Genomic DNA, 25,680 nt, shown 5'->3' with positions numbered 1-25,680 from the left:
CACGCCTTTAATCCCAGCACTAGGGAGGCAGAGGCAGGAAGATCTCTGTGAGTTCAAGGCCAACCTGGTTCCAAACAAACCTAGTTCCAGGATAGCTAGGACTGTTACACAGAGAAACCCTGTCTTGAAAAATAAATAAATAAATAAACAAACAAACAAATAAATAAATAAATAAAACAAAAAGAACAGGAAGGTTTTTTATAGTCACAATTCTGGAAATTCAAAAGCATAGCCCCTACATATGTAAAAGCCAATGAAGGCCATATGGTGGTGGTAACCACACACAGATATGTGTAATGTATACAGAAGAAGGGATTTGGAGATTCCAGGCTTGTTTTTTTTTTATAACACCCCATTGTCATGTGCACCAATCCTGTCCCATGAGACAAGACCAGCATTAATCCATGTATAAGGATAGAGGTCTTATGACCTAGTTGTCTTCTACACTGAGGACCACACTTCCAGCACATGAACATCTGGAGAACACACCACACCCAAATCACTCATCTTCCATACTCAAAACCAAGGTGAATGAATGATGGGAAGAAGTGGTTCAGGGCTATGATAATGTCTGTGTGTCCGTGTGTGTGTGTGTGTGTGTGTGTGTGTGTGCTGCATTTGCTGACAAAGAGCCCTTAAAGTTTCATATTTAAATGAATCTTGTCTCATTTCGTCCATTTTGTATGCCACTTATTAGTAGTTGGTCATGTTATGAAGGCCCTTTTCATCCTATCCATTCTGTATTTTTATATTTACTCTTTCAGATGGAACTAACTGACTTTATATCTTTCAACCTACTGTTCTGTCCTTAAGGACTAGAAGAAGTTCAACACCTACTTTGCCTCTACCTACTCTTATCAAATGCCACCTTCCCTCAAGGGCCCATTTCTATCCTGTTTATCAGCAACCAAGCCAGCTGCTAACTGAGGTAGAGGCATTTCAGGAATTTGCACAATTAGGTGCCATTATGCTAACACTAATGAACTTCACATGTTCCTGTAGATACATAGGCCTCTTGATGAACAATCCTGTGTTACCAAAAATATCTGGCCCTTTCTTTGCCTCCAAATTTTGCCTTTGGAATTATGCTTTTGAACTTTTCTCTCTGGACTTCTCTCTCTTCTCCTTATTTTGATTCATTGCTTCAGAATACAATGTTTCTAAAGGATTCAAGTTCACTCAAGGGGATGAAGTGAGCCGTTGCAATCGGATAGGAAGATTCCTCTTCTACTGTGAGGTTCTGCTGGTCTGGCCTGGCCTCTCCTCTAGGAGCAATGAACGGGCTAGCTGCATCATTCCTGTGCCCAAACCTATTACTTTCTCTCTGAGTTTTTCAACCTGATGGCCATTTTCTCTGCATTATACAAGAGATTTTCGAGTTAATCTCAACCATAATATTTTCACAGTATGTAATATTGCTTTTGCTTTATATGCTGGCAACATGAATTTTAATTATGCCATTGCACTTTAATTGCCTAGCGACCCTTCCGCATCTCACCCTTATCAGCACACTCAATTGCACTTTACTTTGTCTGCTTACCGCAAAGGGATTCGTGGAATTCTTGGTACCTGCAAATCCAGCAGCTTCTGCCGTGTTTTCTCTAGTCTGATGATGATGATGATGTGTTCTTCATCTTCTAGGTTACACCGCTTCCTTGTTTGTTGTACGGTTCGGGTTTAATTCTTTTTCTTAGTTTTCCTTTAGGCAAATTGGTATCGGTTCAGTGTTTGTCACCAGATCGTTTGTGTGACAACCAACACCCTGTCTCCGAGCTCCAGTGCATGGGAAATAGATCGCAGGCAATGCACTGGTGTGACCAGCACCCTATCTCCCAGCTCCAGTGCATGGGAAGCTGAAGCACACAGATCGCAGGCAATGCTCTGGTGCTCTACCCCACGTGCCTCTGTGCTGCAGGATGGTCTTCTGTTTATCATTTCCCTTCTGTTTCCTTTCATCTCTGAATTGCAGTAGAGAAAATCAGAGTATCGTCCCCTGTACGGTACCAGATTTTCTGATATCTCCCATTTCTTTCTTTCTCCTGTTACCACTTAAAGGTCCTGGAACATCCTCCACACCTCTCCCAGCACCTGTGTCCTTTCCTCCTCCCCTCTGCTCTGGGAACCGCTGGTTTATTTGTGCAGAGAGAGGTTGCCAGGAAGTGAAAGGGTGTGAAATGTGCCCTGACCCATGAGGCAGACTCTGCTATCTCTTTTGTTCAGATGCTGTGTCTTTAAGTAGACAAGGAAGACAGCACAAAGACCCACGCTCACAGTGGAGGTGACCTCTATTTAACAAACCAAGGTCAGGTTTTCTCAGTAGGCAAATCTAGCTCTCTGTGCTTAGTGGAGAATCTCAGCCTTGAGTTCAATACCTGCCACCACCAAGAACCAGATTCTCCTTCTATGTTCTCGACTTCTGTGATTTCCACTTCTAGCGACAGATTTACCCACACCAGAAGGTTCCCACATCCAAGAATCCCCAAATTCTGTGTTTCCTAAAGATTTCAAAATCTGTCCACTAAGCTATTTCACCAATTCATTATCTTCTGAAAATGCTTCCTACCTGACTGTTTTTGACAGAGTGACTTCTCTGTCTCTCCTCCACTCCAGATGTGCTTCACCTATTACCCCACATCATCCATCTCTGCCAAATCCCTGGTCCATCCTCGACCCTGCTCACTCCTCTCTCCTACACTCACACCCAAGCCGTCAGAATGTCCCTGTTAGCTCAGGGTTCACTTACACTCTCCACCCCACTCCCTGCACTGTCACCAGCTCCGCCTGAGCTCCCGGTATGGGACAGCCCTAATACTCTCAGAACTCACTTATCTGCTTCTGGTTTTTTTGTCCCTCTGCTGGTGGCCACCAACTGAGCAGCCGGGGTGATTCATTTCAAAGAGAAATCAGACCCTGTCTTTTCTGCTCAAGACATTATGGTTCCCTTCTCTGCTTCCCAGTGGCTTCCAAAGATCCCCTCTAGCCCTGCCTTCCAACTCGCAGACTTCATCTTCTACTAACCCATCCCTGCAACATTCCTCTCCAGTCAGGCTGTCTCTGTACCCTCTTTCAGATACACTGGGGCTTCGCCTCTCTGTTCCCTCTACCTGGACCTCTCTCTAGCATCCCCACGCTCAGTATTACCTTCCTTGCTCAGTATCACCTTCCCCATAAGTCCTGCTCTGATGACTACAGTATAAATTGCCACTCCTCCTTGCTCTTGCCCCCTCCCCATTATTCCACCCAACTACTTCTCTATAGTCATATCTGGCACAATTTGCAAGTTATTTATTAGTTATATAATCAATCTGATCTGTTGCTATCGGTTGACTGCAAGCTCTGTAAGGACAGGAATTCTTGTCTATTTGTACACTATATCCCAAGAACCTAAAGAATGACTGGAAGGGGCAACACCGATGTAATAACTGTTGCATGGATGAATCCCTGGCTATGTTCTGGGCCCTTGCATGCTGTTCCACGCTATGCTTTTCTCCCTCCAGCTAGTTCCTGTCTGCGTGTCTTCAGCCATGTCCGCACTTTGTCAGCTGATCCTGAGTGGTTTTTCTATCCCTTCCGAAGCACTTCGAAGCTGACAGAGTTATGTCTGCCCTTATCTGTGGTCCCCTCCTTGAATTACATTTCTTCCCTTGTAGATATCACTACAGTAAATAAAAAATTAATTTAATTTAGTAGAAAATTAATCTTTCATCTCAAAAACCAGTACATAGTAGGTGTTCTATGAAAGATGTGCTTAAACTGTCATGTGAGTATATGGTGGGAGAATAGACAAGCAGTTCCCGCATCATCTCCAGGCTTGCAGTAGGAAGGCAGGCTGACTTCGGGCAATGCTACCTGAGTGGGAAGCATTGTGTAAACACTTATCAATGGCTGCACAGTTTATTCTTCTAGTAAAAGTGGCATCTCCATTCCTAATGGTGTAAGTACTTTACCTGTCATTGTTTCGGTGGTAGGAAAAGGCTAATTTATACCATCATAATCATGGGTAAAAGGCTAATAATTTGAATTATATTGTTAACAGAATTCTACCACCTGAGTATGACAGTTTTCCATGATCCTAATCAGGGTGCGTACGCTGAAAGAATGTTACAGCTCTGGCTCAGACAAGATGCAAATTCATTTATTAATACTTGTTATATAAGAGGTGCTCGTGATTATTGCAATAATGAAAACATGAAAATTGTGTGATTGGGACTGGAGAGATGGCTCCGTAGTTCTAAGTGCATATCGCTCTTGCAAAGGACTTAGTTTCAGTTCCTAGCACCTGTCTCACTCACAGCTGCCTCGAACTCTAACTCCAGGGGATCCAACGCCCACTTCTGGCTGCCACAGGGACCTGCACTCTTCAGTGCACATACCCAGAAGTAGACACTTGCACATATGAATGTGGTAGATTAAAAGAAAATGACACCCCCATAGGCTCATAGGGAGTGGAACTATTAGAAGGTGTGGCCTTGTTGAGGTAGGTATGGCCTTATTGGAGGAAATGTGTTAGTGTTAGGGCAGGCTTTGAGGTCTCGTCTGCTCAAGCTGCCCCCAGTATGACCATGGGTCTTCTTCCTGTGGATCAAGATGTAGAACTCTCGGCTCCTTCTCCAGTACAGTATCTGCCTGCACCACCATCTCCTGCCATGATGATAATGGACTAAACCTCTGTGTATAAGATTGAGAAGGGAAGAAAACAGAGGGAAAGAAAGGAAATACATGACATTCCCAAACACAGGATGGGCACACCCAGCCACTTACACCTGTGGCTACCAAGTATTCACACTCTGACTAGGGTGGGTGCAAAGCTCAGTGCTAGAACATTTACTTAGCTGGCACAAGGGCCTGAGTTCGATGTCTCCCACCATAGGGTGTCAACTGGTTGTCATGGTGCTTGCTTGCAGCTCCAGGTTGTCGTGTGCATGTCTGTAATAGTAGGTTGCAATGGCACATGCCTGTAATTCCAGGTTGTCATGGTGCCTGTCATCCCAACACTCTGGAAGTTGTGACTGAAAGATCCTGAGTTTGTGACTGGACCAAACTATAGAGGGGCCCTGTCTCAAACACCAGCAACAACAATTTGGCTGAGTCAAACTGAGGTTTGGTCGAGGTATCATGCATACCCTGGAACTTGAAGACTTAGTCTGCTAAAAGGGATGTAAGATATTTTAGTAGTTTTCTATAATTATGTGTTAAAATAACACGCTGCCCATGTTGGTTAAATACAGTAAAGTGTTGTAATTTTTTAAATTACATGATACAGTTATCACAACTCTTTTGATAACTAACCAACCAAAATTTAAGTTGGTTTAAGAAAAACAAAACAAAATTTAAAATACAACTTGATTCATGCAACTGAAATATCATGAACAGCTTCATCTGACTCAGGCTGGCACTAGCTTCTCAAATTAGGTCCTTGTACGTCATGGCTTCCTCCACTTCTTGGCTGTCTTCTCTGTTACTCGTGCTAAAGCAGGTCACCTCTTGTCCTATGGCTACTCAGGCTTATATGATGCCTGCTCGGCAGCCAACCACAGTGTCTTTTCCTAGGGTTTGCAACCAAGTTTCCAGGTGAAGAACCATTGACTCTGATGAGCCACTCCACCCAGAGTCAAGCCTTGTCTGTGATCTGGATCCTCATTGGTCAGCCCAGGGTCGAGTAGAAACTGGAACAGCACCATCCTGACTATAAGGGTGCAATGTAAACTCGCAACTCTGCTCCCTAAATACAGAGAAAACGTTTGTATTAGAAAGGTAAACATACTGGTAGGAAGGGGACACATCTGTGTCTGAGAGGAAAGCTACTTCGAAGTCTGTGGTGGTTTGAAGGAGATGTTCCTGTATTCTCAGACATTTGAATACTTAGTCCCCAGTTGGTGATTCTATTTGGGGAGGCTTAGGAGGTATGGCTTTGCTGAAGGAAGAACATCACTGGGGAGCAGGCTTTGCATTTTCAAAGCCTCTCCCATCCCCAGTTCACTCTCTCTGCTTCCTGTTTGTGGCCTGTTTCTAGCTAAAGTCTCCATGTCTGCCTGTTTCTTTGCTTCCCTCCCATCATGGTGAAGAATTCTTATCCCTATGGAACCCTGAGCCCCAAATAATAATCCATACCCCCCATAAGTGGCCTTGGTCATGGCGTTCTATCACAGCAGCAGAGAAGGATCTGATACAAACTCCACGTTCTCACAAGAAGAGCTGGCAGATTGTAGAGAGTGGATGAGGTAGAAAGAAGCCCTGGACCCCCACCCCTCTCTGCAGTGTCTGCTCCTACCAGTTACCCTAAGCTCCCTTCTCCAGCAAGTGATTTGGTCACAGCCCTCCCCAAGCACCTTAAGCTACAGGAAGTTAAGTGTTCCCCACCACCACCACCATGGACATCTCTGGGAAGATACATGCACTTTTATCCCTGAAATATACCTCTTCTCAGCTCCTCTAATTCTCAGCATCATTCCTGGGGCTCTAGGGAACCCTATGTGCTTGGTTATTAAACCCCCAAGGTCTGCCCAGAACCCAGATGCCTTCACCGTCTCATCAGGTGTTTCCCTGAGAATGGTACATGGCTCAGCTGCATGGAACCAGCAGTCCTGTGGGAAGGGTTTTTCTGTGTTCCTGAGATCCTTTTCATGTTCCCGTTTTGGTAGCATTAAGTAAGAAGACATGCGAAGTGGGGTTTCGGATGTGTTTGTTAAGAGAACAAGAAAGCTTTAACCCAGTTGCCTCCAATTTGTTTTTCTGTTAAAGAAGAGTCCTAACATGAACCTGGGCTCCCTGTCGCTGGTGGTTAGTGGGGAGTGGCCTCCTTCTGACTGGCAGAACCCTGCTGTCACTCCACATCACAGCTTAAGAGCTATTAAATTCCTATTCATACTGAAGAGGATTATTTACCTTGGGCTTGAGGTCACAGCCATATCTGCAATCAGCAAAACAAAACAACCACAAAGAAAAGAGAAGAAGAAAAAGAGAAAAAAAAAACCTTCAATTTTCTCAAATCTCTCAAGATTTAAAAAGAAACAAAAAGTTACTGGTGTGTTTGCTGACTGGGTGATTATGTAGCTCAATCATTTTGATTTACAATTGCATCTTTGTCCTTGTAGAAGTAATGCTGCAGCTGAACAACGGGAGATGGAAGCAGATTAACCTTCCAACTCGTGAATATAAGACACGTTCCAAGGAGCAGCCTTTATTTGAGGTTAAAACAGACTCTGGCTTCCATGAATACACGAAATTAAAGAACATTCTTTTTTGGCCCCCTTTCCTTTTCTTTCTTTTGATCTGCCATGAAAGGGGAATTATCAGAGGCGTGGAAGCCTCAGTTTTATTTTTCGACTTATGCATTTTGCATCATAAAGCAATGAATCTGTTTGACGTGTTCCAGGAACTCCAAAGTAATCTGTGGTTGTTGCACTCAATAGACCGCAAGAAAATAAGAGGCGAGAGGTCAGCCTGCAATGTAAGGTTTATGAGCCATACTGCAAATACAAACGGCTTCTTAGCCTTTCAGAATAAATAAGTCTGTCTTCCCTTTGCACTTGAAAAGGCCATTATGCTAGACCGGCCAGTCTCAAAACCTAGGCTAGCTTCAGAATCCACAGAGGCCACAAGGCTTCACCTCCAGAGTTTCTCACTTAGTGGGGGTTGGACTAAGGCCTGGGTTTTTGCATTATCAACTTGTTTGCATAGTCAACTTGTTCTGGGTGATGCTGATGGTGCTGATGCTGAAGCTGATGATGCTGGCCCAATGAGTCCAATCTCAAACCATCACTCAGCTGATCTGAAGAGACACAGAAAACCAGACCCCCTTGAACCCACTCACGAGGCTTCATTATGCCTCCATATGACATTTGACACCAGAGGCTGCATGAGGAATCCGGCTGGCTAGGGCCATTTGTACTCTGGCTGTCTAGTCTCAATATCGCCATCCATTTGTAGTTAAGGATTGTGGAAATTAGTAAGGACTAACCAAGTGGAGGCATCCAAAGCCTCCAAATGAAAGCCTATTAACAGCAAAGGAGTCCGGCAGCACAGCTGGTCCTTCTTTAGCCAAGACCCAAGGGGAGGAATGGGGGAGCTTTGGAGTATAGAAAGAGAAGGCCCTGCCTGGAGGCTTTTCCTCTGGGGAAGTGGAGGAAGGTCTCCCTGGAAAGCAGCATTCTATGGGATGGGTTAGGGCTTTCTTTGGACTTACACTGGAAGTGACAATAATAATAATAACTGTATATTATCAGTCAGGTTCTGGCCATTGAGGGCAACTGCTATACTGCCACAGGAGTTACCATTTATCTTTTCGGAGTGTGTCTGTAAGCTGTCAATCAGACTGCCTAATCTCTGCCTCGAGGCAGGCTGGCTTCCTGAGGCAGTTATCAGGCAGTTTCATGTGGGCACCCTTCAAATCTGTTCTAGGACTGGAGGGAGAGACCCTAGCTTGTCACAGCTCTCTGTTCTCATTTCTCTTGAAGGGAAGGGGTCAGCTCCCTGGACAGTTGCTGGAGGTCATGGGTCAGGTTTGTCCTTGTTTGTGTGCAAGGCCTGGACACTGTCTGGCTGCAGAGTAAATATTCCCTCTTGTGAATCCTCCGCACATTTGGCAACATACAATTTTAATTACATGACTACGGATCCTTGCTAAGAGCCCTCACAGGAAAGTACAATGTTAGGCACATAGAGGGCTTTATTAATAATAACAATAATATTTTTAGATTTACACGGTAAAAAGTTGAGTTTCATCGAGGCCTTCTCACGTGTCACTTCGTGTTTTTCTTCTTCGTTACCCTCCCCCACTGCCACTGTGCTAGGTACTGTTTGTCAATTTAACACACATTAGAGACACCTGGGACGAGGGACCCTCAGCTGAGGAGTTGTGGCCTTGTCTGTGGAGCATTTTCTCAGCTGTTAACCGAAGGAGGGCCCAGCCCATTGTGGGTGGTACCAACCGTAGGCAGGTGGTCCTGGGTCTAAGAAAAGTAGCTGAGCATGCGCCCTGACGAGCAAACCGCGTCCTCGGGGGCCTGTGCTCCAGTTCCTGCCCTGGATCCCTTCTCAAGGACAGTAACCAGTAAGATAAACCTTTCTTCCTCAGCTTGTTTTTAGTGGATATTTTATCCTGGGAACAGAGAAACACACCAGGATACTACCTCCCTCCCCAGCTAGCTGATTTCCTTCTCCTAGTTTCTGCTCCTGCTCTTTATTTCATTCCACCTCCCTTAAGATCTCTTCCTCCCCTCTTATAATCAGAGAGAGAGAGAGAGGGAGGGGGGGGAGAGAGAAAAGAGAGAGGGAGAGAGAGAGAGATTTGTAATCACAGATAAAGCATGTGGTGTTTGTTCTTTTGACTCTGGCTTGTTTTGCTTAACACAATTATTTCCAGTTTCATCAAATTTTCTGCAAGTGTCATTTATCTTTTCCCTATGGTTCAATAACATTCCGTGTGTGTGTCCATTCTATATTCATCAGTTGATGGACGTCTAGGCCTGGCTGCATTTCCTGGTTATTGGAAATAGTTCAAGCAGCAAACATGGATGTAGGCCCATGGAGTTTTAAAGGACACAAGCACTGATTCAGTAAGAAGCATCCCACATCGTCTGGGCATTAAGGAAAAGGTTCTAGGCATGTGGATTTCAGACATTCCACCACACTGAAGGGTGTCCTGCGTGCCTTTTCTTTTTTCCTCAGTTCAGGGAGTTTAGTTCTGCTTGAGAATGCAGCCTCCCACCTCTGGCTATGAAGAGGATCTCGGTTGGTTCTGTTGTGCAGCCTTCGGCGCATGGAGCCACGAGCACCGAAGACTCCCTGGTCTGCTCCTGATGGGCCCTGTGTTCTCTGGCACAGGTGGATGATCTGAAAGCCAAGCTTGCCACGCAGGAGGTGGAGCTGAAGCAGAAGAACGAAGATGCCGACAAGCTGATCCAGGTGGTGGGTGTGGAAACCACCAAGATGAGCAGGGAGAAAGCCATCGCCGACGAGGAGGAGCAGAAGGTGGCCCTGATCATGCTGGAGGTGCAGCAGAAGCAGAGGGACTGTGAGGAGGACCTGGCCAAAGCCGAGCCAGCCCTCACGGCAGCCCAGGCAGCCCTCAACACCCTGAACAAGGTAGGACAGTCACGCAGGCTTGTCTGCCTTCCACACCTAACACTTGGTTCTCATAACGTGGTACAGGGCACACCTGGGAGGGCCGAGGGCGGGGCCCCAGCAGCTACAGCTGCAGCTTATTCGTTCAGTCCATAACCATCAGTTTAAATTGACTGCACACTAGAGCCCAAGGATGAGCGATGAAATCCCAAAACTGCGAATCTTTTCAACCTTAAAGAACACGGAGAATCAATTAGTCCAGCCTCCCCACTTCTCAGATGAGGAAATCAAGACCTAGGGAGGAGCTTTATATGCCAAGGGTCACAAATTTTGAGAGGTGGGACTCTGAATTTGTATCTTCAGAACTCAGTCCCAGAGGTTTGTCTGGTACATAAATTAGGGTCATGTTCCCCACCAGTTCCCTTCCGCAGGCCACACAGATTGGTAAGAACTGAAATATTTAAGATCTGGGGCTTAAATCAGGTGCTGGTTCCAAACCATACTTTTTAAAAAATAAACCACAAAAGCAAAATTAATACACTTTCAACTGATTGGCAGCTGTATAAGTGTGCATCAACTAAGGTTAGCTCACATTTGGTAGGAAAAGTATGACTTTGAGATGTATTCGTCAAATCTCTTTAAATTTGCTCTGTGGGTGAGGCAGGCACATGGCTTTCTGGTTCTCCTTTCTCATTTTCCACAATTAACTTTCCCATTTGATAACCATGGTTGAGAGGCAAGGGGAGAAGGAAAGACGATGCTATGAGGTGACACCAGAGGGGGCTAGAAGCTGTCCCGTCCATTCAGATGCCCAACGTCGTTCCTGGAGATGCTGCTCCAGTCCTGGGGACCTGTCCCCCATGCTCTGCTTCCTCCTGACCTTCCTAGGGCAACGGCAATTCATTTCTCCCTACAAACGAGCATCCGACAGCAGATCTAAGAAACATTTAACAGCTCTGCCCTGTAAGGGTCTTGCTTGCTTCCCATCTACTGGAGACGCCCATGTCTCTGTGTCATCTCCAGATAAGTTGGATTTCTTTTCCTGGATTTTTATTTAAAATTTCCCATACAATATATTTTGATCATATTCTTTCTCCTTCCCCAATTCCTTTCTGATCTCCCCACATCCCTAGTCCCCCAACTTTGTGTTCTTTTTCTCTTTCTCAACATAAACAAAACTCAATAAGAAAAAAAGTACACACACAAAGAAAACATGGAGTCCCTTTTGTGCTGGCCAACTCTTGCTGGGCACAGGACCCAGTGTCACTTGCTGGCAAAAATCTGATTTTCCCTTTCCCAGCAGGTATGAATTCAATAGCAAATAGCTTCTTGGTGAGGAGTGAGTCACCATGTTCACTTCTCTTCTCAGTGCTGGGGTGTGTGTGTATGTGAGTGAGAGTGAACCTGTACACGCCTTTTGTGCACAGACACAGTCTCTGTGAGACCAGCTGTGCATCAGGCCTGTTATGGCAGACTTCTCCCTAATGACATCACTCATGCCAATCTTCAGGCCTGCGATCAGATGGCATCTAACACCACCACATGCCCCCACACCTCATTTTATTTCACCTAAACCATGCTAGATTTCAAAACAAAACTTCCTCTCTCCCTTCCTCCCTCCTGATTTCTAGCTTACACACAAAAATGAATATCTGTATAGCCCTGGTTTGTTCACTGCTAAATTCTTTTTTTTTTTTTTTTTTTTTTTGGCTGTGACCCAATAGTTACTTTATTAGGATGATCACTGCTAAATTCTTTTTTTTTCTTTTTTTTTTTTTATTCTTTTTTACTTAAAATTTCCAACTGCTCCCCGTTTCCCATTTCCCTCCCCCTCCTCCCACATATTGCCCCCTCCCCCCGCTCCCCTCCCCCTATCCCCACCCCCTAGTCCACTCCCCCTCCCTCTCGATACTGAAGAGCAGTCCAAATTCCCTGCTCTACATGAAGACCAAGGTCCTCCCACTTCTATCTAGGTCCAGGAAGGTGAGCATCCAAACAGGCTACGCTCCCACAAAGCCAGTTCATGTATTAGGATCGAAACCTAGTGCCATTGTCCTTGGCTTCTCATCAGCCTTCACTGTCCGCCTTGTTCAGAGAGTCCAGTTTCAACCCATGCTTATTCAGTCCCAGTCCAGCTGGCCTTGGAGAGCTCCCAATAGATCAGTTCCACTGTCACAGTGGGTGGGTGCACGCCTCGTGGTCCTGATTTCCTTGCTCATGTTCTCCCTCCTTCTGCTCCTCATTTGGACCTTAAGAGCTCAGACGGTTGATCCAAATTGGGTCTCTGTCTCTCTCTCGATCCATCGCCAGATGAAAGTTCCTGTGCCATTCTCCTTGGCCTCTCGTCAGCTCTCATTGTCCACCACATTAAGAGAGTCCGGTTTTATCCCATGTTTTTTTCAGTAGCAGTCCAGCTGGCCTTGGTGAGCTCCCAATAGATCGGCCCCCCTGTCTCAGTGGTTGGGTGCACCCCTCATGGTCCTGACTTCCTTGTTCATGTTCTCTCTCCTTCTGCTCCTCATTATAACCTTGGGAGCTCAGTCCGGTGCTCCAGTGTGGGTCTCTGTCTCTATCTCCATCCATCGCTAGATGAAGGTTCTATGGCGATATGCAAGATATTCATCAGTATGATTATAGGATAGGTTCATTTCAGGTTCCCTATCCTCAGGTGCCCCAATGAACTAACTGGGGACATTGCCCTGGGCTTCTGGTAGCCATTCCAGGTTCAAGTCTCTTGCCAACCCTTAGGTGGCTCCCTTAACTAAGGTATGAGTTTCCCTGCTCTCCCATCCAACCTTCCTTTACCCCCAATCACCCCGATTCCCCCAGTTCCCCTCATCCTCTCCTTCACACTTTTCTCTCCCCATCTCCCCTCATCTCCATCCCACCCCACCCCCCAAGATTCCCATTTTTTGCCCATCAATCTTGTCTATTTCCCATAGCTGGGAGGATATCTATATGTTTTTCCTTGGGTTTACCCTCTTGTTTAGCTTCTTTAGGATCACAAATTATAGACTCAGTGGCCCCTATCCATGGCTAGAAACCAATTATGAGTGAGTACATCCCATGATCTTCTTTTTGGGTCTGGGTTACCTCACTCAGGATCGTATTTTCTATTTCCATCCATTTGCATGCAAAATTCGAGAAGTCATTGTTTTTTACCGCAGAGTAGTACTCTAATGTATATATATTCCACACTTTCTTCATCCATTCTTCTATTGAAGGGCATCTAGGTTGCTTCCAGGTTCTGGCTATTACAAATAATGCTGCTATGAACATAGTTGGACAAATGCTTTTGTCATATGCTAGGGCATCTCTTGGGTATATTCCCAAGAGTGCTATTGCTGGGTCCAGGGGTAGGTTGATCCCAATTTTTCTGAGAAACCGCCACACTGATTTCCAAAGTGGTTGCACAAGTTTGCAGTCCCACCAGCAATGGATGAGGGTACCCCTTTCTCCACAACCTCTCCAGCAAAGGCTATCCTTGGTGTTTTTGATTTTAGCCATTCTGACAGGTGTAAAATGATATCTCAAAGTTGTTTTGATTTGCATTTCTCTGATCGCTAAGGAGGTTGAGCATGACCTTAAGTATCTTTTGGCCATTTTAACTTCTTCTGATGAGAATTCTCTGTTCAGTTCAGTGCCCCATTTTTTAATTGGGTTAATTATCCTTTTAAAGTCTAGTTTCTTGAGTTCTTTATATATTTTGGAGATCAGACCTTTGTCTGTAGCGGGGTTGGTGAAGATCTTCTCCCAGTCAGTTGGCTGCCTTTTTGTCTTAATGACAGTGTCCTTTGCTTTACAGAAGCTTCTCAGTTTCAGGAGATCCCATTTATTCAATGTTGCCCTTAATGTCTGTGCTGCTGGGGTTATACATAGGAAGCGATCTCCTGTGCCCATATGTTGTAGGGTACTTCCCATTTTCTCTTCTATCAGGTTCAGTGTGTTCAGATTGATATTGAGGTCTTTGATCCATTTGGACTTGAGTTTTGTGCATGGTGATAGATATGGGTCTATTTTCATTCTTCTACAGGTTGACATCCAATTGTGCCAGCACCATTTGTTGAAGATGCTTTCTTTCTTCCATTGTATACTTTTAGCTCCTTTATCGAAAATTAGTTGTTCATAGGTTTGTGGGTTAAAATCCGGGTCTTCTATATGATTCCATTGGTCGACTGCTCTGTTTTTATGCCAGTACCACGCTGTTTTCATTACTGTAGCTCTGTAATAGAGTTTGAAGTCGGGGATGGTAATGCCTCCAGAAGTTCCTTTATTATATAAGATTGTTTTGGCTATCCTGGGTTTTTTGTTTCTCCATATAAAGTTGATTATTGTCCTTTCAAGATCTGTGAAGAATTTTGATGGGATTTTAATGGGGATTGCATTGAATCTATAGATTGCCCTTGGTAGAATTGCCATTTTTACTATGTTGATCCTCCCAATCCAGGAGCAAGGGAGATCCTTCCATTTTCTGGTATCCTCTTCAATTTCTTTCTTCAATGCCTTAAAGTTCTTGTCAAATAGATCTTTCACTTCCTTGGTTAGAGTTACCCCAAGATAGTTTATGCTTTTTGTGGCTATCGTGAAAGGTGATGATTCTCTTATTTCCCTCTCTGCTTCCATATCCTTTGTGTATAAGAGGGCGACTGATTTTTTGGAGTTGATCTTGTATCCTGCCACATTACTAAAGGCGTTTATCAGCTGTAGGAGTTCTTTGGTGGAGTTTTTGGGGTCGCTCATGTACACTATCATATCATCTGCAAATAATGCAAGTTTAACTTCTTCCTTTCCAATTTGAATCCCCTTTATCCCCTTATGTTGTCTTATTGCTATTGCTAAAACTTCGAGAACTATATTGAAGAGGTATGGAGAGAGTGGACAGCCTTGGCGTGTTCCTGATTTTAGTGGGATGGCTTTAAGTTTCTCTCCATTTAATTTGATATTAGCTGTCGGCTTGCTGTATATAGCTTTAATTAAATTTAGGTATGACCCTTGTATCCCTAATCTCTCCAAGACTTTTATCATAAAGGGATGTTGAATTTTGTCAAATGCTTTTTCAGCGTCTAATGAAACGATCATATGGTTTTTTTCTTTCAGTTTATTTATATGATGGATTACATTGATAGACTTGCGTATGTTAAACCAGCCCTGCATCTCTGGTATGAAGCCTACTTGATCATAATGGATAATTTTTCTAATGTGTTCTTGGATTCGGTTTGCCAGAATTTTGTTGAGGATTTTTGCATCGATGTTCATGAGTGAGATTGGCCTGTAATTTTCTTTCTTGGTTGGGTCTTTGTGTGGTTTTGGTATCAGAGTTACTGTAGCTTCATAAAAGGAATTTGGCAATGACTCTTCTGTTTCTATATTGTGAAATACCTTAAGGAGTATAGGTATTAGGTCTTCTTGGAAGTTCTGGTAGAATTCCGCATTGAAACCATCTGGTCCTGGACTTTTTTTGGAAGGGAGGTTTTTGATAACTGCTTCTAATTCTTCACGACTAACAGGTCTATTTAGGTTGTTCACCTGGTCCTGGTTTAACTTTGGTATATGGTATTTATCTAAAAAAGTGTCCATTTCTTTTACATTTTCCAGTTTTGTGGCATACAGGCTTTTGTAGTAAGATCTAATGATTCTCTGAATTTCCTCTGTGTCTGTGGTTATGTCTCCCTTTTCATTTCTGATCTTATTAATTTGCAAATTCTCTCTCTGCCGTTTGATTAGTTTGGATAGGGGTTTATCAATCTTGTTGATTTTCTCCAGGAACCAGCTTTTTGATTTATTGATTCTTTCAATTGTTTTCTGTGTCTCTATTTTGTTGATTTCAGCCCTCAGTTTGATTATTTCCAGTCTTCTACCCCTTCTAGGTGAGTCTGCTTCTTTTTTTTCTAGAGCTTTCAGGTGGGCTGTTAAGTCTCCAATGTGTGCTTTCTCTGTTTTCTTTAAGTGGGCAGTTAGTGCTATGAACTTTCCTCTCAGGACTGCTTTCATAGTGTCCCATAGGTTTGAGTATGTTGTTTCTTTATTTTCATTGTCTTCAAGGAAGACTTTAATTTCTTTCTTTATTTCTTCCTTAATCCAGGTATGGTTCAGTAGTTGACTATTCAGTTTCCATGAGTTTGTAGGCTTTCTGGGGGTAGCATTGTTGCTGAATTCTAGCTTTAATCCATGGTGATCTGATAAGATACAGGTGGTTATGAATATTTTTTTGTAACTGTGAATGTTTGCTTTGTTACCGAGTATGTGATCGATTTTTGAGAAGGTTCCATGAGCTGCAGAGAAGAAGGTATATTCTTTCCTATTTGGGTGGAATATTCTATCACTGCTAAATTCTTACTAAGAAAATTAACCTCTTTCTTAAGATCTTTTGACACAGGGATTACATTTCCTAAGATGGTCTGGAGCAAATATACTATATTTACTGTGCTATTCATGGCTGTCTATCTTTGCTTAGGCTCTGCCTCCTCATTTGCTAAGAGGAAGCTATGATGATATAAAGTCCCCCGCTATTGTTAAAATGACTGGATGAGATAATGTATGAAAGCTAGGTAATCAATAACAGTCACGAAGAAAAACTTGGCAGCTGTCAATATTGTCATAGCATAATCACTTCGATTTTCATAAAACCAGAATGAAGCGAACACCCATAAACTATCTGGTTGGTTGTTTGCTTGATAGATTGGTAGATAGAAATAAATACAAAGTATAAGTCAATAACTCAAGAAGTGAAAGACTCAAATCATCCTGGATCCCTCTGCCACAAAGGAGGTGAAATGTGTGTTTAATCACTGCCTGCTGCAGACAGCATGACAGGTCACTTCCTCTCCCTAGCTGTGTGGGATGGCAGTTTCTTCTCCCTTCCCTTTCATTTTCCTATGACACAGAGAGGGGAAGACGAGAATTAGTGGGCTCTATATTGTACATAAATAGATATGTCAGTCTATTAGAAAGTTCGATCAATGCTATTTTTACAATATATACAGGATCCAAATGCTTGGATAATCTCTCCTGTGTCTGCTTGATGAAGCACACTCATCTTCTGGTGCTCTATCCACTTTTGCCCCAGAGGAGCCTCGTAGCAATCTGGGATCTTCTCTCCCATTTATTAAACACTGACAAGTTATAAGGGTGTGTGGGCTCATGGGGATGGATATATATACGGAATTATTAAGCTAATTATCATATTACTTGCCTCGATATTTAATAATTTTTGTGCTAATAAGATTTGAAATTTATTCCATTCATGCAACAAAAACATAGCTCTTTGACTATTAACTATATATTTACAACAGTGCAATACATCTCCAAATGCTGATGCTTTGACATTGAAGTCCTCCATTCCTACTATCCTTCTCCATCTAGTTTCTGGCAGCCACTGCTACACTCTCTACTTAAGTAAGCTTAATGGTTTTAGATTCTACACGTAATGCCATGTGATGTTTGCCTGTCTTTGGTTTATCCCATGTAGCATGATGTTTTCCAATTACATTCACCTTGCAGACGACAGATTTTCATATTCTCTACTTCATCTCCTGGTGGACCTGGAGGTTTTGCCAACTGTGGCCACTGTGAATGGCACAGCAGTGAACATGGTGGTTCAGGCATTTCTTTGATGTACTGATGTTAGAGCATTCAGGTAGATACACACAAATGGATTCTTGGATCATTCAGTGGCTATTGGGGTTTTCCTGAGATATCTCTGTGCTGTTTTCTATAATGCCAATCTCATTTGGTTTTAATTAATATCACAGTATACAGAACTCAGGCATTTTGATACCTCCAGTTTTACTCTTTTGAGTATTGTGATTTTGCTATGTCTGTGACTCCATAGGTACTAAAGGTTCAGATTTTTTTGTCTCTAAAAACTGCATCTGAATTTTGAAAGGGATTTCACTTAGTCTATAGATCACTTTGAGCAGCATGGGCATTTTAAAATGCTAAGCTTTGCTAATCCAAGATCACATAATATCCTTTCACTTATTGTGCCTTCACTATCTGTGATTGTTTATAGTCTCCAGTGTTCTGCTCACTTACCTCCTTGGTTCAATTTATTCCCAAGTATTCTGTATGTCTATTGTAAGTAGATTTGTGGTGATTTCGATGAGAATAGTCCCCATAGGCTCATATGCTCAAATATTTGTTCCCTGGTTAGTGGAACTATTTGGGAAGAATGAGGTGTGGCCTTGTTAGAACAGATGTGTCCCTGGGAGTGGGCTTTGAGGTTTCAAAAGCTTACAACAGGCTTCGTGTGTGTGTGTGTGTGTGTGTGTGTGTGCGCGCGCGTGCGCGCATGCCTGCTGCCTATATATCAGTATGTAGTTCTCAGCTACTTCTCCAACACTGTGCCTGCCTGCTGCCATGATCCCCACCATGATTATAATAAACTAAGCCACTGAGACTGTAGTCAAGTCCCAATCAAATGCTTTCTTCTGTAAGTTGCCTTGGTTATTGTGTCTCTTCATAGCCCTAGAACAGTAACTGAGACAGGACTATTCTCTTGGTTTCCTTTTTGGAACTGCCATTGTCAATGTGGAGAGATGCTGCTGGATTTTGTGCACTGACTTCTCTCCTACAACATTACTGGACTTGTATCAGTTTCACCCATTGATTAGTGGATTGTTTCAATTCTATATATGGCATTGCATTGTCAGCAAACAGCAACAGTTTACTGCGTCCTTTCCTACTTGTATGCCTTTCATTTCTTTGTTAGCTTATTTCTCTTACAAGGACTTGAACTCCTGTGTTGAATGGAAGTGGTAAGGTTGGGCATCATTTTCGTCTTCCAGACCTTAGGAAAAAGGATTTCAGTTTTTCACCATTGCATATAATGTTACGTGTAAGTTTACTTTCTAGAAAGTGCATCCCTTCTGTTATTATGGTGGGCTAATGTGCATCCCTTCTATACCTAATTTGTTGGATGTTTCTGTCCTAAAACACTTGAATATTGCTAAAATATTTTTAATGCTTCTCTACATCTAAGAAAAGACTCTTCGTCCTTTAATCTGTTAGAACTATTAAACCATCCTTGCATTCCAGGAATAAGTCCCATTTGTTATTGGTGAACTGTCCTTTTAGAGTATTGTGGGATGAAACTTGCTGCCATCTTGTTGAGGACTTTTTCATCTTTGTTCATCAAAGGTCTTGGGCTGTTGGGCTGTAGTTTTCTTGTGAAGTCCTTTCTGCCTTTAGTTGTCAGGGCAATGCTGTCTTCATAAGGGAACCTAAGTGTACTTCTTCCTCTATGGCTTTGAGAGGTTTTGAAGTTTTGGTTTGGGTTTTGCCTTTTAAGAAGAGTTTACATTATGTTGTTAATCATCTTTAAAGGTTTTGTGAAATTCATCTCTGAGCCCACCAGGTCTTGGTCTTGGACATTTATTTGATAGAGTATTTTTAGAACCGATTCAATCTCTTCAATCATTATTCAGACACTCTATTTCTCTCTACTTCTTCATGACCCATTTTTTATGTAAAAATTTGTCAGTTTCTCCTCGCTTATGCAACTTGGGGGATGATTGTTTATATAAGTGGTCTTTTTACAGCAGAAGTGTGATCCTCCATTAATTTCCTTTTATGTCAAAATATAGTCCAAAGTGGTCATCATGCCTGCAAGGCACTATGAAATTTCTCCTGTGATGCCTCTCCTATCACACCGATTGTTGTGTCTTCCTTTGCTATTCTCCTCTGCCCATATGGATCTCTCTCTGTGTGCCTCCATTATTACAGCCACAGACAAGAGCTGTGTAGAATGCTCCTGGTCCTTTGCTCTGCTGCTCTCAAATTACCTTAACAAGTAAAAATACCAGTTTCAAAAATCAAAGTGTGCGTGAAAACATATAAGCCAAAGCAAAGCAATGTTAATAATTAAACATAAATGCTAACTGAAAATTTTTATGACATTTAGAAAAGTCACTAAAGGTAATAAAATAATAAAAACTAATGTTTGAATATGTATATGTATGTATATATATATATACACACATACATACATACACGTGCTTTGTTGGTAAGGCATGAAGTATCTAAGTGATGATGAGGTAAAGTACATGTGGTGGCCTCTGGGAGCAGCAGTCAGGGTATATGGGCTCGCCTCTGTCCGTAGTCTTCTACTCCTACTAAGGTTTACAAGCTGTGTGTATGTAATGGCATAAGAGAAACAAACCTCTTCAATGACGTGAGATGATGGGATGAGAGCAGAGCTGATTGGTTAGGAAATGGAAAGCAAAGCCCATTGGGCAAATACTATCAGGATAGAATCAGTGGTCGGAAGAGATAACTATTAAGAGTTAGGAAAGATGTTTGTAAAATTACAGATGCCTGAGGGGCAGAGTGTGAGTAAGCTGCAGGGATAGCAGTAGGTGGGTCTGATGTGTGGGGTGGGGGTGGGCTAAAAGATGAGCCAAGCAACACCTACACTAAGATTTACCTCCGAGGAGTATTTACCCACCGCAGGTGAAAAGGGTCAAATGTGTGTGTTTATTTGTTTTGACAGAGTAAGGTGGATCAAGGTGGTCCATATATAGTTTTAACTAAAACAAACACTGCTTCATGATCTGGAGGGCTCCTGGTTAGTATCCTCAAACCCTTTGGCATTCCCAGGACTCTGGCATCTAAGAACCATTTCCCTCTTTGTTCATTATTCTCAATGTTAAAAATAAATCTTTAGCCAACACATAAACAATACCTGTAAATCAGAGCTCGGCAGTAACTGCATAGTCTGTCTCCATCATGGCAGCTTTATTTTGCTTTTATTACTCAGATGAAATAAATCCTGTGTAACTTTCCCTGCCTTAGTTTAGGAGTATTTTATCTTTTAATACCATGGCCTTTTCCCCTCCATGAAGTTAGGCGTAATTTTCTATTTCCCATGCATTTTTACAATAAATTTATTTTTATTATACATATAATATTCAGTGGCTTTCTATCACTAAATAATTCAAATGGCAGAGAGCACACAGGGTCAAATATAAAGTCCTTCTCATTTCCCCTCTAGCCACAGCTTTTCCCTAAGAGGACCCCCTGTAACAATTCAGGGATCTCCACCCTAGCAATTCTTTGTGCATTTATATTTCTGAAAACACACATATAGAATATATTATAGTTTGGCTAGGTTTAGTACACGCCTATAATCCCAACACACAGGAAGCAGAAGCAGGAAGATTGATGAAAACTCAAGGTCAGGGCTGCATGGAAAATTCTATCCCAACTAAAGCTATAGAACGAAGAAGGATGAGAAGTATGGAAACATAAATGCAAGTCAAGGCTAGTAACTTGATTTCTCTTTTGATTGTATGTGTCTGAGCTGCGCAATATGATGTTTCAATGACTATAATGAAATAGTCACGAAGACTAGCAAAGCCATCATTTCACACCCTTCTAGTATGGCTTGTGTCTTCATTTTATTCTCCTATTGCTATGATGGAAAGCCTGACGAAAGCAACTAAGCAAAGGGAGTTTCCTTTAGCCCACAGTCCCATGTGACCATAGCAGATGTCTCGGAGGCAGGAGCTTGAGATGGCTGGTCAGAAGGCACTTATAGTCAAGATGGCAGAGCACAAGGAATAAATGCTTGGTGCTACTAGATTGCTTTCTCTATTTAGTACAGACCTGAATCCTGTGCCTGGGTAATGTGCCTGGAAAATGACAAGTCTGATGGGTCTTTGTATATCTTATTTATATAATCTAGATAATTCTCCACAGGCGTGCCCAGAGTCCCACCTCCTGGGTGCTGCTAGATTCTGTCAGGTTGACAGTTAACACTAACCATCTCTGTTAGTTGGGGTTTCTATTGCTGTGATGAATTTGTAGGGGTGGAGGAAAAGGTAGGTATGGCACCTTAGACCTCTAGGATCACACTCCATCACTGATGCAGGAACTGATGCAGAGACCGTGAGGAGGGCCGCCACCCGCTTGCTCACTCGTGCCTTGCTCAGCTCCTTTCTTATGACACCCAGGCACCACTTGTCGGGTATCACCACCTACCATAAGCTGGGCCTTCCCACAACCACCACTAACTAAGAAAATGCACAACTAACTTGCCCACAAGCCAGTCTTACAGAGGCCCTTTCTCAATTGGGTGCCCCTTTTTCCAAATGACTCTAGTTTGTGTCAAGCTGATATAAAACTAACCATCATAGTAAATGCAGGTGTTAAGAACACCTAAAACCTACTTTCTTTGAAAATTCCGTATGAAGGAGAGAGAGAGAGAGAGAGAGAGAGAGAGAGAGAGAGAGAGAGAGAGACAGAGAGAGAGAGAGACAGAGAGAGAGAGAGACCCAAGCTTTCTTGGTTATAGAGGAAAGGGATCATTTACACTCTGATGGTAATCTAACTGGAAGGTAATGTATATGGATCCCCCCAAAAAATAAAGCAACTGAAAAAAATGTTATTTCCCTTCTGAGATGGAAACAACCTTTGTCTATAAGCAGGTTAATGGATTAAACATCGATTTCACATATGCTGAGTGACATGAGCAAAGAAAAATGATCTGTGACCTCACCTGTATGTAGAATCTTATGTTCCCCCTCTCGAGATGATTTAATGTGGGTACCTGTCTTGAAACTTCGTTTAGTACATTACTGTGTCCCATGTTTGACTTGCTCTGTATTTTATTGGTTTGTCTAGCATTGAGCACGTAGGGTTTGTTTTCCATAATGAAAATATTCTTATATATCATATTTTAAATGGCAAGTCATTTGGGGGTCAAATAAGTACAGTTCTTTGGTTGAGCAATGTAACAGTCTGAATAGTGTCATTTACAAAGATATGCATACTGTAATCTCTGGGACATGTGAAACATCACCACACATGGAAAGAGTGGGCCTAGAGATACCATGAAGTGAAGGACCCGGGAACAGGAGATGTTCCTGGCTTGTCCTGGTGGGCTCTGCACATAATCACAGAAATCTGCAGAAGTGGGAGACAGGAAGGCCAAAGGGAGAAAGGGATACATGATGGAAGAAGTGGGGAACTATGGTGTGATGCAGGCCATGTGTGTGGGATCAAAAACAATGGAGGAGCTCAAAGAGGCACGGAGTATGTGCTCTTGCAGCTGCAGAAGGAGCCAGCCCTTCCAGCCTCTCCTTTTCGTGTTGTGCTTCCAGAACTGTAAGATAACAAACCTGGATGTTTTGAAATCACTGAGTTGCAAAAGCAATAAGAAACTCAACATGTTCTTTTTAATAAACACTGCCTGATTTCTGTTCAAGATAGCTGCTCTTGTCAATACTTAGAAATACAGATTTTCCCTCCTTCTTTGCTGACCTTGGGTATTTTCAGACATTTTAGTTTTTCCTCAAAGAAATGAGTAAAAATTTACTTTCAATTTGAAACAGTTTCACTTATGATACAGGGCATATATTCACATATTTAGATTTTTCTTCTCCATTTGCTGGTTAGAGTTTTGACTCTTTTTCTTTTTAAAATTTTAGTTTGAGATACAATATAATTACAATATTTCTTTTTTACATTTCCTCCTTCCAAATTCTCCCATATTCCACTCCATGTTCTCCCTCAAATTCATGGTCTCTTTTTTGCAGTAATTGTTACTGAATGCATATATGTATTTTGTTATATATACATATATGTGTGTTTGTGTGTATATATATACATAATACATACATATATGTGTGTATACATACATACATATAGATATATGTATGTATGTATGTAGTTAAATTGGGAACGTTGCCCCCAGCCCCTCACATCTATCCCAGACCCCAGGCCTGGGAATTGTATTGGTCTGGACTCCAAATCCCAGCATGCCAGGTCCTGACCCCTCCCTGGGGGGAAGTCAGGACCACTCCCACAGGGTATTTAAGTGAGCTCCCAGAGGAGAAACACATGGTCTCTTTCCTCTCCCCTGGGTGGTCATGTTAGCGGCCTCCCGGTTCCCCCTTGGGGCCACCCAAGAGCACAGGAATCCCATTAAACTTGGATATTTTTAATTTGGCTCATGATTTGGCTTGATTGGGATTTTTGCATCAGCAGAGAGCCTGCATTAGGAAAAAATTTCTAACATACATTTGTACCCATATACATATACGTTCCAAGTTATAACCTGTTGAGTCCATGAGTCCTTGTAATGTTACTTGTATGTATCTTTTCAAGGCTGATCATTTAGCATTGGACAACAAATTGTTTATTCCTAGAGAAGACTATCTTTCCTGCTCTTAGCTTTATTCAGTCACCTATGGTTCTTTGTGAAAGGTTAAGGCATTGTGGGCTTTTCCCCATTCACTTTGGCACATCTATATTGGTGTGGTCCTTGTTCATTCACATTTGGGTGGTCATGTTGGTAAGGCTTTATGGGTATAGCTTCTGATGTTACTAGGAGACACAATCTCACAGCAAACTCCCTGATCCTCTGGCTCTTAGAATCTTTCTGCCCCCCTCTTACACAATGTTCCCTGAGCTGTAGGTGCAGAAGTGTTTTGTGGATGTTTCCATTGGGACTGGGCTTCACAACTCCACTTTTTGATTGGTTGTGGTTTTCTATAGTGGCCTCCATCTGTTTCAAAGAGGTTTCCTGGATGAGGGGTGAAGACTATGCTTATCTGTGTCTAAAGACAAATGTTTATGAATTGTTGTTAGAGATTATGTTGATTTAGTAAATTAGTGATTGTAGAGTCTCCTCCGATAACCAAGACTACCAACTAGTACTGAGTAGTTAGCTAGGTTTCCAGTACCAGGCATGGTTTCTTTCTTGCTTACTGAATGTGAAGTCCAAATAGAGAGCTGTTGGTTACTCCCAACGTATGCATGCCACTACTGCACTCGTGGGGTTATGCCATGCTAGTTATTGATGTGGTTCATGGACATCACAGCTGAGTAGGACTATTGGTGACCTTTCTCCTTTGGAAGCTTGCTTGGTGCCTTCTGGCACCATAAAAAGTGAGTCCTCGGGGAGGAGGTGTTCAGGTCATTCACAACTCAAAGGTCTTTGGGCCCTTTTTCTGAAGTAAGTGATGTCTTCAACAATAGGGACTTATCTTTCACCTTTGGGTGGGGCATAACCAAGGGCAACAGCTCTAGGTTGTATGTTTGGGGAAATTATATCATCTGCAAATAAGCTTTTTACCCTATTAGTATCCCTTTAATTTCCTTCTATTGCCTTATTGCTCCAGCTGTTGCTTCTAGTTCAATGTTGAAAATGAATAGTGTTAGTGGGCATCCCTGTATTGCCTGACTTCAGTGGGATGGCTCCAAAAATTTCCCCATTTAGGATAATGTTGGCTGTGAATTTCTTATATATAGCATTTATTGTATTATTTTCCTGTAGCCCTGCATTCTCTAGGACTTTTATAATGAAGAGATGTTGGATTTTTGTCTAAGAATTTATCTGCATCTATTGCTATGATCTCATGATTTTTGTCATTAGTTCATTTATATGGTTTATGTCATCTATTGACTTTTATCTGTTGAATCATCCCTGCATTTCAGAGAAAAAGGCAACTTTTCCATGGGGTATAATCGGGTACATGTTTAGATTCTGTTTTTAAGTACTGTGTTCTTCCTGATTTCTTCATGTGGGCACTTTGAGCTATAAATTTCCCTAATGGAACTGCTTTCAATGTGTCCCAGAAGTTTTGTATTGTATTTTAATTTTCATTTAGTTCC

The 25,680-nt window shown here is 42.5% G+C and overlaps 1 protein-coding gene across 6 annotated transcripts in view; it reads left to right on the top strand.

The window, feature by feature from the left end:
- Positions 1 to 25,680, top strand: part of Dnah9 (dynein axonemal heavy chain 9) — a 341,979-nt gene that overhangs the window by 206,112 nt on the left and 110,187 nt on the right. For all 6 annotated transcript variants that reach the window (XM_057773503.1, XM_057773502.1, XM_057773504.1 and 3 more), the window contains one exon: positions 9,826 to 10,086. In XM_057773503.1, coding sequence (XP_057629486.1) covers positions 9,826 to 10,086 — 261 coding nt within the window. The remainder of the gene's footprint in view (positions 1 to 9,825; positions 10,087 to 25,680) is intronic.

The sequence above is a fragment of the Chionomys nivalis genome, chromosome 7, assembly GCF_950005125.1.
Source record: "Chionomys nivalis chromosome 7, mChiNiv1.1, whole genome shotgun sequence".
Taxonomy (NCBI): domain Eukaryota; kingdom Metazoa; phylum Chordata; class Mammalia; order Rodentia; family Cricetidae; genus Chionomys; species Chionomys nivalis.
Note: the sequence above shows the minus strand (reverse complement) of the source record. Positions and strands in the feature narration are given on the sequence as shown.